The sequence below is a fragment of the Polyodon spathula genome, chromosome 29, assembly GCF_017654505.1.
Source record: "Polyodon spathula isolate WHYD16114869_AA chromosome 29, ASM1765450v1, whole genome shotgun sequence".
Lineage (NCBI taxonomy): Eukaryota > Metazoa > Chordata > Actinopteri > Acipenseriformes > Polyodontidae > Polyodon > Polyodon spathula.
The window spans coordinates 1,778,741-1,791,477 of record NC_054562.1 but is presented as its reverse complement, the minus strand read 5'-3'; the positions used below and the strand labels follow the sequence as shown (position 1 = coordinate 1,791,477).

Here is a 12,737-nt window from a genome sequence, read left to right as displayed (position 1 = left end):
GTGAAGTAATGAATGCAGACCTCTCTGAAAGACAAGGGGGGCTGAAAGGGATCGAGACAGTCTGCCTTGAATCTGCTTACTGTTTGAATTAATACACCTTTCTTTCTGACTTTTTGTCGTTAATTTATTTTGAAATGTTTGCTTCTGTAAACTGAACAGAGAAAGAGAGGGGGGGGGGGGAACCGGGCGTGCCTTTTGAAATCTAAATAAAATAAGCACTTTTTAAAAAGGAAAGTGGGTTTGTTTGTTTGTTTGTGTGAGAGCAGCTCTCGTCCGATTTTCATGAGACTCGCTCTGGACCTGCTCTGATAACAAACTAACGCTGGCGCTGTGTATCCCAAACAATATCGCAAACATGAAAACTGTTTCAATCTTTCAAAGCTATACCACTAATCTAATTGCATTACCAAACCCGCGACTCCTTCGTATTTCCCGCGGCTGTGTTTGTGAAGTAGCCCAATACCGCGGGGAAAAACCCGCGGACCCGGCGACCACCCCGTCATGTGATCCGCTCCCTGAGGCAGCAGCCGCCCCGCCTCACACGTGATCAGGGAGCTCGGTTCAGCCAATGGGAGCCGGCAGCCTCCCCCGGCGCGGAATCGACAGCGATGGGTTTTGTTTGTCCAAAAAAAAAACAAAAAAAAAAACATTTTTTTAAAACATATTTGAGCGGTTATATGTTATAAACGACGAGTGTCGTGTTTTTGGGGAACCGTGTCGCGCTGAATCAAAATAAAAACTTATCAAGACTTTAAAAAAAAAAAAAAAAAAAAAAAAAAAAAAATTAAAAAATAAACAGTTTTTACATCACGTCGCGTACTCTCGCGATGAGGTGCGTGGTCGCTAGTAGCAACGTGAAGAGTAAGTTACGGAATTATTTTAGTTTCTAGTTACACGAGTGAACGATTTTTTGCATTTGCAGACAGATTTTGACTGCAGCAAAGCGTATTATTAGGGTCTGTAATCTAATCTAATCTAATCTAATTTACATGATTAAATCATTCGATTTCACCCCCACCCCCAACACAGCAGCGCTTCTCAAACCCGGGTACTGAGCTAGAATTGAACTGATAATTTGCTTAATTAGACTTTTTTTTAACTTGTTTTCAGCTCTTGCACAGTTTGCATATTTCAAGTTAGCCGTAACATTTGATAATTTGAACTCTGCAGCTGTTTTAAGATTTAACGCAGGGTTGGGATGTCATCGTTTATTTTTCATTTCTTGCTAGTACCTTCAAATTCTTAGTGATTATTATTATTATTATTATTATTATTATTATTATTATTATTATTAGTTATTATAAAATTGATTTTTTATTTCAGTTCTTGGCAAAGCCGTGCATTCCCTGTCGAGAATCGGGGATGAACTGCACTTCGAACCGATGCGCAGTGGGGTGAGAGAAACGCTATTTAAAACTGCTCTTGAATTGAAGTGATCCTGTTAATAAAGCTAATAAGAGGTGAGAGAATGGATTTTAAAGATGGTCAGCGCTCCTGTAAAGGGAGGGGTCAGTGATCCTGTTAATAAAGCTAATAAGAGGTGAGAGAATGGATTTTAAAGATGGTCAGCGCTCCTGTAAAGGGAGGGGTCAGTGATCCTGTTAATAAAGCTAATAAGAGGTGAGAGAATGGATTTTAAAGATGGTCAGCGCTCCTTTAAAGGGAGGGGTCAGTGATCCTGTTAATAAAGCTAATAAGAGGTGAGAGAATGGATTTTAAAGATGGTCAGCGCTCCTGTAAAGGGAGGGGTCAGTGATCCTGTTAATAAAGCTAATAAGAGGTGAGAGAATGGATTTTAAAGATGGTCAGCGCTCCTGTAAAGGGAGGGGCCAGTGATCCTGTTAATAAAGCTAATAAGAGGTGAGAGAATGGATTTTAAAGATGGTCAGCGCTCCTTTAAAGGGAGGGGTCAGTGATCCTGTTAATAAAGCTAATAAGAGGTGAGAGAATGGATTTTAAAGATGGTCAGCGCTCCTGTAAAGGGAGGGGTCAGTGATCCTGTTAATAAAGCTAATAAGAGGTGAGAGAATGGATTTTAAAGATGGTCAGCGCTCCTGTAAAGGGAGGGGTCAGTGATCCTGTTAATAAAGCTAATAAGAGGTGAGAGAATGGATTTTAAAGACTTTGTTTAACTGAGTCTCTCCTCTCTCTCTCTCTCTCAGCTTGCTCTTCGCTGTGTGAATTCCTCACGCTCGGCCTACGGCTGCTTTCTGTTCACTCCCCTCTTCTTCCAGCACTATGACCCCGGGACTCCCCCTGGTGGCCTGGAGGACTCCGGCTTCCGCTGCAAGATGGGGATGAAGGTGAGAGACACACACACTGACAGACTGATACATAGATATACACAGAGAGAGACACACACACTGACAGACTGATACATAGATATACACAGAGAGAGACACACACACTGACAGACTGACATGCAGATATACAGAGAGAGAGAGAGAGAGAGACACATTGACAGACTGATACACAGAGAGAGACACACACTGACAGAGTGACATGCAGATATACAGAGAGACACACATTGACAGACTGATACACAGAGAGAGAGATACACACTGACACTGATACACAGAGAGAGAGAGATTTACACACACTGACAGACTGATATACAGAGAGAGAGATTTACACACACTGACAGACTGATATACAGAGAGAGAGATTTACACACACTGACAGACTGATACACAGATAGATACAGACTGACAGACAGCTCACAATGACAGGGACCCTGGTTTCTGTCTCCTCGTGTCTCGCACAGTGACGGGGACCCTGGTTTCTGTCTCGTCTCTCTTCCTGCAGTCAGTACAGACCGTGTTCAAGTCGCTGTCCTCTCTTGAGAAGACCGTGGAGAAGTGTGCGATTGATCTGAATCCCGGAGGAAACAGGCTCGTCTTCCAACTGCACTGCAAATACGGTAAAGAGAGGGGGAGGGGGAGAGAGAGAGAGAGAGAGAGAGAGACTGAGACTGAGGGGGGGGGGAAGACACAATCACACACACAAACACACAGGCAGACAGACTGACAGGCTAGAGATACTTGATGAAGAAGAAAGGTTAGTAATTAACTGAAATCTAGAGTCGTGTGTGTTTGTGTGTTGAATATCCTGCCTGTGTGTGAACTACATTTCCCATCATCCTCCTGCTCACACATGTAACTGAGATGGATTCACCAGCCAGCAGGAGGATGATGGGAAATGTAGTTCCGAGAGGTCCATGCGGGTACACGGGAAGCCATCTTGAGAGGCAGTGGAGGGCAGTTTTAAAAGTTTTTAAAAAAGTGGTTGAAAATGTAAAAAAAAAAAAAAAATTAATACCTACGCCTGGGAACCTGTAACACAATACAATAGTCCTGATGTGCCCTTTAATCTGTCACTGCAGATATAACTCGCTGCGATGCTAACTTGCAGCCTCCTAGTTCATATTGGATTCTAGCAGTGTTATTATTATACACAGCCTCCTAGTTCATATTGTATTCTAGCAGTGTTATTATTATACACGGCATCCTAGTTCATATTGGATTCTAGCAGTGTTATTATTATACACGGCATCCTAGTTCATATTGTATTCTAGCAGTGTTATTATTATACACAGCCTCCTAGTTCATATTGTATTCTAGCAGTGTTATTATTATACACGGCATCCTAGTTCATATTGTATTCTAGCAGTGTTATTATTATACACGGCATCCTAGTTCATATTGTATTCTAGCAGTGTTATTATTATACACGGCATCCTAGTTCATATTGGATTCTAGCAGTGTTATTATTATACACAGCATCCTAGTTCATATTGGATTCTAGCAGTGTTATTATTATACACGGCATCCTAGTTCATATTGGATTCTAGCAGTGTTATTATTATACACGGCATCCTAGTTCATATTGTATTCTAGCAGTGTTATTATTATACACAGCATCCTAGTTCATATTGTATTCTAGCAGTGTTATTATTATACACGGCATCCTAGTTCATATTGTATTCTAGCAGTGTTATTATTATACACAGCATCCTAGTTCATATTGTATTCTAGCAGTGTTATTATTATACACGGCATCCTAGTTCATATTGTATTCTAGCAGTGTTATTATTATACACAGCATCCTAGTTCATATTGTATTCTAGCAGTGTTATTATTATACACAGCATCCTAGTTCATATTGGATTCTAGCAGTGTTATTATTATACACGGCATCCTAGTTCATATTGGATTCTAGCAGTGTTATTATTATACACGGCATCCTAGTTCATATTGTATTCTAGCAGTGTTATTATTATACACAGCATCCTAGTTCATATTGTATTCTAGCAGTGTTATTATTATACACGGCATCCTAGTTCATATTGTATTCTAGCAGTGTTATTATTATACACGGCATCCTAGTTCATATTGTATTCTAGCAGTGTTATTATTATACACAGCATCCTAGTTCATATTGTATTCTAGCAGTGTTATTATTATACACACGGCATCCTAGTTCATATTGTATTCTAGCAGTGTTATTATTATACACGGCATCCTAGTTCATATTGGATTCTAGCAGTGTTATTATTATACACAGCATCCTAGTTCATATTGTATTCTAGCAGTGTTATTATTATACACGGCATCCTAGTTCATATTGTATTCTAGCAGTGTTATTATTATACACGGCATCCTAGTTCATATTGTATTCTAGCAGTGTTATTATTATACACGGCATCCTAGTTCATATTGTATTCTAGCAGTGTTATTATTATACACAGCATCCTAGTTCATATTGTATTCTAGCAGTGTTATTATTATACACGGCATCCTAGTTCATATTGTATTCTAGCAGTGTTATTATTATACACGGCATCCTAGTTCATATTGTATTCTAGCAGTGTTATTATTATACACGGCATCCTAGTTCATATTGTATTCTAGCAGTGTTATTATTATACACGGCATCCTAGTTCATATTGGATTCTAGCAGTGTTATTATTATACACGGCATCCTAGTTCATATTGGATTCTAGCAGTGTTATTATTATACACGGCATCCTAGTTCATATTGTATTCTAGCAGTGTTATTATTATACACGGCATCCTAGTTCATATTGTATTCTAGCAGTGTTATTATTATACACGGCATCCTAGTTCATATTGTATTCTAGCAGTGTTATTATTATACACGGCATCCTAGTTCATATTGTATTCTAGCAGTGTTATTATTATACACGGCATCCTAGTTCATATTGTATTCTAGCAGTGTTATTATTATACACGGCATCCTAGTTCATATTGGATTCTAGCAGTGTTATTATTATACACGGCATCCTAGTTCATATTGGATTCTAGCAGTGTTATTATTATACACGGCATCCTAGTTCATATTGGATTCTAGCAGTGTTATTATTATACACGGCATCCTAGTTCATATTGTATTCTAGCAGTGTTATTATTATACACGGCATCCTAGTTCATATTGTATTCTAGCAGTGTTGTTATTATCAGCGCTGACTTTAAACTGCCCTGTGTTTAAATATGAAGCTTGCATTGTAACCCTGTCTGTGCTGCCCTGTGACACCTGGGTGGGTCTCCTGGGGTAAAGCAGGGGGCTGATGGCTGAACTGGTAAGATATTTGTAGATGGATATCATGTGAAACACAGTCCTGTTCTGTGTGTTTCTCTCAGGAATCACGAAGACTCACAATCTAGCTTTCCAGGAGAGCGAGTCTCTGCAGCCTGTCTTTGACAAGGATGGATACACCAGTGTGCTCCGAGCCCAGCCCAGGTGAGTCGAGGAACTGCAGCTCCCAGCATGCCCCTGCACCCGCAGCAACAACCAGGGAGGGTGATGGGAGCCGTAGTTCTTTATAAGGACAGTTGTAAGGACAGGCTTGGCTGCATACTGTGTGTGTGTTTACACTGGAAACATGCCTATGGAAATAATCAGAATATAAACTACAGCTCCCAGCATACCTCTGCACTGCAGTAAGGGTGATGTGAGATGTTGTTTTTATTCTGATTCTGTCTCTAGCCGTGTTTCCATTGTAAACTCACACTGTCTTATAGCTGCCCTTATGAAGAACTACAGATCCCAGCATCCCTCACTGTCGCTGCCAGTGCATAGGCCTGCTTGGAGCTGTACTGCATTTTATTTATTTATTTTTTGTAGTTTTAATTTTGTTCTGCACTTGTATTCACCTGCTCTCTGCCGCCCCCTGCAGGCTTCAGGTGGTGCTTGTTTTGACCTGCTCTCTGCCGTCCCCTGCAGGCTGCTGGCGGACATGGTGGTGCATTTCCCACCCTCGCTGGAGGAAGTGAACGTGACGGTGAGCAGAGAACGAATGCAGCTCAGAAACCACCTGGAGGATGAGCAAGGTAGCGGATTGATTATACACTGAGAGACCCACTGAGAGAGACACACACACTAAGAGACACTGAGACACACACACTGAGAGACACACTGAGACACACACACACACACACAAAGAGACACACACACACACACAAAGAGACATGCACTGAGACACTGATACAGAGACATACACTGACACGCACACACTGAGACACGCACTGAGATTGACACACACACATATATATATAAATACACTGCGGTCAAATATGTGTGAAGAACTACAGCTCCCAGCATCCCTCTCTGCCGGTGCTGCTGCAGAGGCATGCTGGGAGCTGTAGTTCTATCTGCGGATTCCCTCTCCAGACGCTTCCAAGATGATGCTGACTGAGATGAGTCTCGATGCAGACGAGTTTGAGAGCTTCCAGGTTCGAGAGGAGACTGGAATCACCTTCTGCCTGAAAGAACTCCGGGTGAGAGATCCTGAATTCCTGAAGAGAGGCGCCCCTGACCTGGGAATCAGACTCCCGCTGCACAGCAGTGTGATCCAGTCCTGATTTCACTAGGAGTTTAATAATCAGACTCCCGCTGCACAGCAGTGTGATCCAGCCCTGATCCAGTCCTAGGAGTTTAAGGAGTTTAGACTCCCGCTGCACAGCAGTGTGATCCAGTCCTGCTTTCATTAGGAGTTTAATAATCAGACTCCCGCTGCACAGCAGTGTGATCCAGTCCTGCTTTCACTAGGAGTTTAATAATCAGACTCCCGCTGCACAGCAGTGTGATCCAGTCCTGCTTTCATTAGGAGTTTAATAATCAGACTCCCGCTGCACAGCAGTGTGATCCAGTCCTGCTTTCACTAGGAGTTTAATAATCAGACTCCCGCTGGAGTTATAGTTTCTAATATCAGGTAATCTGGGGCTTGTTGGCAAACTAGTCTATGATAATTTGATTTATATTGTCTCGGTGTCGGGGGTCGCCCTCTAGAGAGAAGGGAGAGAAACTGGCTCCATGTTGGCTCCATTGTGGAGCCGGCCCCTGTGTAAAGTATAGAAGAGGTGGAGCCAAGATGGCCGACACTGAGCTGCGGTTTCCTGTCCCCGACACTCCCAAAAAATAATAATTGCTATTAGTTGTAGTAATAGTGTTTTGGTTCTTATTGTTATTATTGTTGTTCTTATCTGCAGGGTCTCCTGAGTTTCGCGGAGTCCTCTGGGTTGCCTGTCACTATGTACTTTGATGAACCAGGGAGGTATGAAAACTGAACAACTAATAGATCCGTCTGTCTGTCTGTCAGTCTCTCTTACATTTTCACTCCTCTCTAGAGAAGCGCTCGTCCGACTGTGATGAAACTCACTCAGGACCTTCTTCAGCTCACAAGCTATTGAGAGGAGCAGAATCTGGGGGTGTGTGGAGGCTGTCTGCCTGTGTTATGAAGCCCTCCTCTCTCTCTCTCTCTCTCTCTCTCTCAGGCCAGTGGTATTTGGGCTGGATGACCCGGTTCTGGAGGTTAATTTTGTTCTGGCCACTCTGTCAGATGAGGAGACCACAACCCACAGGGAGAGGAACCGGAGGTAGGGGGGAGGGGGGAGGAGAGGAGAGAGGAGAGAGGAGTGAGGAGTGGGAAGGGGAATATATTTTTTTTATAATTTTGGGGTTTTTTGCTCTCAGTCACCCCCCTCAGGCCAACACCAGCCATGATGACGACTTCCTGAGCGATGACATGGACAGCTATATGATCGCCATGGAGACCAGCGCTGTAGACGGGGCAGAGGCACAGCCCTGCAGTACCCGGTCTGACCACAGGAGGGAACCTGCCACCACAGCCTGCAATACCGGGTCTGACCAGAGGAGGGAGCCTGCCACCACAGCCTGCAGTACCGGGTCTGACCAGAGGAGGGGGTCGGAGAGCGAGGAAGAGGCGTTACCCGGGACCCCTCCGCAAAAGAGAGTAAGCAAAGAAAACGATTATAACAGCGCTGTGAGGTTCGATAAAGGGGCGTTCAGACAGAAAATAGCAGGCACTTTTTTACACAGAGAATCGCGAGGGTATGGAATCAACTCCCCAGTAATGTTGTTGAAGCCGACACCCTGGGATCCTTCAAGAAGCTGCCTGATGAGACTCTGGGATCAATAAGCTAACAACCAAACGAGCAAGATGGGCCGAGTGGCCTCCTCTCGTCTGTAAACTTTCTTGCGTGTGTGTGTGTGTGTGGAGTAAACTGTTGCTCTGTATTACTCTATATTTCTCTCTCTGTATATTAATCTATATTTCTTTCTCTCTGTATTAATCTGTATCTCTCTCTGTGTATTACACTATGGTGTTTTGTGTCAACATTGAATTGTTTTGTGTATTACACCCGTGTGTGTGTATATATTCCTGTATTAAACTCTCTCCCTCTGTGGCTACTTTCTTTCTCTTTCTTTATATTTGTCTGTGTGTCTCCTGGGCACAGCACTATGTGAGTGATGTACGTATTGATCTCTCTCTCTCTCTCTCCTCAGTTCCGCTCTCTATTCTTCGGTTCCGTCCTCTCCCCTTACTCCCAGGGAGCCAATCAGACGATTCGGAGCCAGGAAGTGCTCGCCGAAGCCAGCGACAGTGACCCAGAGGAACAGGAAATAACTAAGAAGTAAAAAAAGAAAGAAAGAACGGAGCGACCCCCCCCCCCCCCCCCCCCCCGGGGGAGAATTTCAAACTGGGGGGGGGGGTTGGGGGGAGTCAGATTAACACCAAAAAAGCCCAGGCTTTGAATTTATTACTATGAATAGCACTGCCGACTCGTTATCGCCTCCCTGCTGGTGGAGGGGGAGTAGTGCAGGCGGTCCTGCGCATGCAGGTCACAGATTAACTCCTGCTCCTATTATCATGAAACTTGCATGTAAGAGAGGTAGACTCGAGCCACACCAATCAATCGATCAGTAAATAAATGAGACTGATTTTGTCATCAATATAGAGCGAGTTTGAGTTTTATTATGAAAGCATTTTGACACGAATTACAGCAGATGAATTACACCCCGTACAAACCCACTGGAACTCACAGAACTGATCACTTATTGATCCGTGCAAAGTAAAATCACACCCCCTCGTGACTGAGCCATTTATTAATTACCCGTGGCTGTTAGTTAGCGAACCTCACTTAAACATTCATCGAAACGATCAATAAAAAACTGTTAGGTGAAACAGTCCAGTCCAGCAGCCCAGCTCTAGTTTGGGCTCGGTTTGATGTCACGATGCGATATCCTTAATGCTTATCAGAGACTCGCAGAATTAAAAGCTATGTCAAAACTGCTCGCTGTCTCGTCTGTTACTTGTAGATTCTTCTGGGTTCACTGAGAATAATTCCACCTTCCTTTAGCGCAGCACGAAACCTCTGCATCTGAAAAATAATTTAAAAGAGTTTCTATATTATACAGAACAAGCACGATTCAGACAGCCCCCCTGAGCTTCAATCTGCATAGTTTTATATATTATACAGCAACACCAAACACGATTCAGACAGCCCCCCTGAGAATCTGCATAGTTTTATATATTATACAGCAACACCAAACACGATTCAGACAGCCCCCCTGAGCTTCAATCTGCATAGTTTTATATATTATACAGCAACACCAAACACGATTCAGACAGCCCCCTACAGCAACACCAAACACGATTCAGACAGCCCCCCTGAGCTTCAATCTGCATAGTTTAATATATTATACAGCAACACCAAACACGATTCAGACACCCCCCTGAGCTTCAATCTGCATAGTTTTATATATTATACAGCAACACCAAACACGATTCAGACAGCCCCCCTGAGCTTCAATCTGCATAGTTTTATATATTATACAGCAACACCAAACACGATTCAGACAGCCCCCCTGAGCTTCAATCTGCATAGGCACAGCTCTGAAGTGGACATGCTGTACCCCGGATTCGAGGCAGCGCTGTGCCAGCACCCTGCCCACGCTCTCGCTGGCCATGACGTCCCGGGTGCAGTACAGGTGCCTCTTCACAGCCCACTCCTGCGTGGAGGCAGAGACCACCACCTCCCCAGAGGGAACGTGCTCCACGTGGGCTGAGATGTGGTGCTGGGAGCGCTGAACACACAGCCTGGAGAGAGAGAGAGAGTGTGTGAGAGAGAGGAGAAGAGAGAGTGTGTGAGAGAGAGGAGAGGCACAGGAATACAGCCTAGAGAGAGAGGAGAGGCAGTCTAGATAGAGACAGGGTGATTATAGTTTTCGGTGTTTGTTTTCCTTCTCTCTCCCTCCCTTTAAACCTCAATTAACAACTTAACCGAACAGCAGACTGTTCAAAATTAGCCAACGCACTGCTGGAAACTAACGCAGTGGAAATGAATAAGCTGAATCAGATTAGAGGCGGATGGAAAAGCAGGATCAGATAGAATCGGGGGAGATCAATGCACGTCATTTGTGAGCTCGATCAAGACATGAAGGCTACAAAGAAACAGCTTCCTTTGGGAATTAGCGTTTGATTAAGAAAGCGAGTCGGCTCAGGGTTAAAAAGAGCATCACGCGATCAAAAACAAACACGGAAAACTGGGAGCCCTGATTATAATCATATAGATGAACAGAGACAGAGAGTCATAATATAGATAAACAGACAGATTCATAATCATATAGATAAACAGATAGACAGCGATTTATAATCATATAGTTAGGTAAAGAGAGCCAGATTCATAATCATATAGATAACAGATAGATTCATAATCATATAGACAGATAAACAGATTCATAATCACTGATAAACAAAGACAGAGAATCATATAAACAGACAGATTCATAATCATACAGATAAACAGATAGGCAGAGACTCAATCATATAGCTAGATAAACAGAGATTCATAATCACAGCTATATAAACAAATAGAGAGATTCATAAGCAGCCCAACTTCGCTGGCGCATCACAAAAACTGGAGAGTACATGGAGGGTGATCTGTAAAGATGTGTCACACTGGCACCCCCCCTCACCTCACCTGTGCCAGCAAGCCCTACTCGGCCACACTGTCTCCCAGCCCCGGTCCTTCATCGCCAACGACATGCGCTCCAGGTTTCTGGGGTTCCGGTTCACGAATCGGGGGTTCACCAGCTCCGCACTGCCCCCCGGGACCCGCTGCCCCACCTCGCCGCTCTCCCCCTCCCCGTCGCGGGGCCGCGGAGACACGGAACTGGAGGAGAAGCGCACAGCTAGAGACAGAGAGACGAGAGACGCTCACACAGTCAGCACGGTACTGGACATTAATATCATCAACCACAAGCTATACAGAGGATCAGAGTCTGGAGATAAGGGGGGCTCTGTCTGTCTGTCTGTCTGCAACTTTAATGAAACTAAACTCTTTTCAGAGTGCAGTAAACTAACACAGACTCCAAGAAGAAGGGATTATATTGCAGCATCAAACATTCACTCACACTGTCTATTACACTGTAGTCCGAATTGTCTTCCACTGTACAAAGAACTACAGCTCCCATCACCCCCTCTTTACTACTAGCTAGCTTGAGGCATGCTGGGAGCTGTAGTTTTTTTTTTTTTTTTTTTTTAATTACATTTTCACCCATACAGAGATTTTTGGTTAGAAAAAAATAACTACACAGACGTAACACGTACAGCTAACTGGTCAAAACGTTTTGCATCACCTTGAATTTTAGGATTGAGACAAAATAAAAATAAAATCAACAATTTTTCCATTAACAACAGGCTTCTCAAGCCAGATTAGAAACCGAACAGCGACACACGGGGACAAAACACAATGAACGGGGGGGGGGGGGGGGGAGAGGAGCAAAAAACTACATTATCATCTTCATCAGGTGTTATTATCAGCAGATTCATTCTGTAAGAATATATTTTACCCGTTGCTGTCCCTGCGTCCTTCAAATCCACGCCAGCCGACAACGAACCGCCGAAAACTCTCCACTTCCCACGAATTCCTCTCAAAAGAGACATTCCCCCGGTATCTAGAGTCTACTGAAAACCAGCTGCCGTTTATATCTGTGTTTTCTTTTTTATGTTCAAAATCTAAACAGAAAAATAGATTGTTTTGTTTTCACATGCAGCGCATACACACGCCGTTTGAAGGCGCGGCCATCTTTAGTACTGCCGGCGACCTCTGGCTTCACAGGAGGAGGTGGGAAAAGAGAGCCGCCATCTTTGTTAATGGCAAATAGTCTCTATTTATTTGAAGTTGCCTGTGGGAGGGATATTGATGAAACACAGATAGGACGGGCATGCGTAACGATTTTAAATGGTAATTTTACTTTAGATTAAGAGATAGTGCTATTCAAATTGCAAACACAAAGACGTTAAAATTAATAGATTAATCCCTCTCTCTCTCTCTCTCTCTCTCTCTCTCTCTCTCTCTCTCTCTCTCTCTCTCTCTATATATATATATATATATATATATATATATATATAT

At 43.4% G+C, this 12,737-nt stretch overlaps 2 protein-coding genes across 5 annotated transcripts; one reads left to right on the top strand and one right to left on the bottom strand.

Annotated features, from left to right (window-relative positions):
* The first annotated feature begins 312 nt into the window (after positions 1 to 312).
* rad9a (RAD9 checkpoint clamp component A) lies at positions 313 to 9,273 on the top strand. Of its 4 annotated transcripts, none has more exons than XM_041232117.1 (11): positions 313 to 861; positions 1,324 to 1,394; positions 2,163 to 2,303; positions 2,806 to 2,920; positions 5,661 to 5,760; positions 6,244 to 6,350; positions 6,691 to 6,797; positions 7,509 to 7,573; positions 7,794 to 7,895; positions 7,993 to 8,272; positions 8,827 to 9,273. In XM_041232117.1, the coding sequence occupies exons 1-11, from the start codon at positions 828 to 830 to the stop codon at positions 8,956 to 8,958; spliced, it is 1,254 nt and encodes a 417-aa protein (XP_041088051.1). In that variant the 5' UTR covers positions 313 to 827; the 3' UTR covers positions 8,959 to 9,273. The 4 variants fall into 4 exon arrangements, with proteins under 4 accessions (XP_041088051.1, XP_041088053.1, XP_041088052.1 ...); XM_041232119.1 differs by lacking the exon at positions 313 to 861 and adding an exon at positions 872 to 956; XM_041232118.1 differs by lacking the exon at positions 313 to 861 and adding an exon at positions 872 to 1,048.
* Positions 9,274 to 9,275: 2 nt separating this feature from the next.
* On the bottom strand, positions 9,276 to 12,445 carry mrpl18 (mitochondrial ribosomal protein L18). Its single transcript, XM_041232142.1, has 4 exons — positions 12,175 to 12,445; positions 11,304 to 11,514; positions 10,171 to 10,420; positions 9,276 to 9,701 (listed from the first exon to the last, which is right to left on the bottom strand). The coding sequence occupies exons 1-4, from the start codon at positions 12,266 to 12,268 to the stop codon at positions 9,630 to 9,632; spliced, it is 627 nt and encodes a 208-aa protein (XP_041088076.1). The 5' UTR covers positions 12,269 to 12,445; the 3' UTR covers positions 9,276 to 9,629.
* Between the last annotated feature and the right edge of the window lie 292 nt (positions 12,446 to 12,737).

Excerpts from the sequence above, each read along its gene's own strand:
- rad9a (XM_041232117.1), top strand. The coding sequence starts at position 828 with ATGAGGTGCGTGGTCGCTAGTAGCAACGTGAAGA. Across the intron at positions 862-1,323 it reads CGCTAGTAGCAACGTGAAGA|TTCTTGGCAAAGCCGTGCAT; the intron begins GTAAGTTACGGA and ends TTTTTATTTCAG. Across the intron at positions 5,761-6,243 it reads GTGCTCCGAGCCCAGCCCAG|GCTGCTGGCGGACATGGTGG; the intron begins GTGAGTCGAGGA and ends CGTCCCCTGCAG.
- mrpl18 (XM_041232142.1), bottom strand. The coding sequence starts at position 12,268 with ATGTCTCTTTTGAGAGGAATTCGTGGGAAGTGGAGAGTTTTCGGCGGT. Across the intron at positions 11,515-12,174 it reads GGACGCAGGGACAGCAACGG|CTGTGCGCTTCTCCTCCAGT; the intron begins GTAAAATATATT and ends CTCTGTCTCTAG. Across the intron at positions 9,702-10,170 it reads AGGGGGGCTGTCTGAATCGT|ATGCAGAGGTTTCGTGCTGC; the intron begins GTTTGGTGTTGC and ends ATTATTTTTCAG.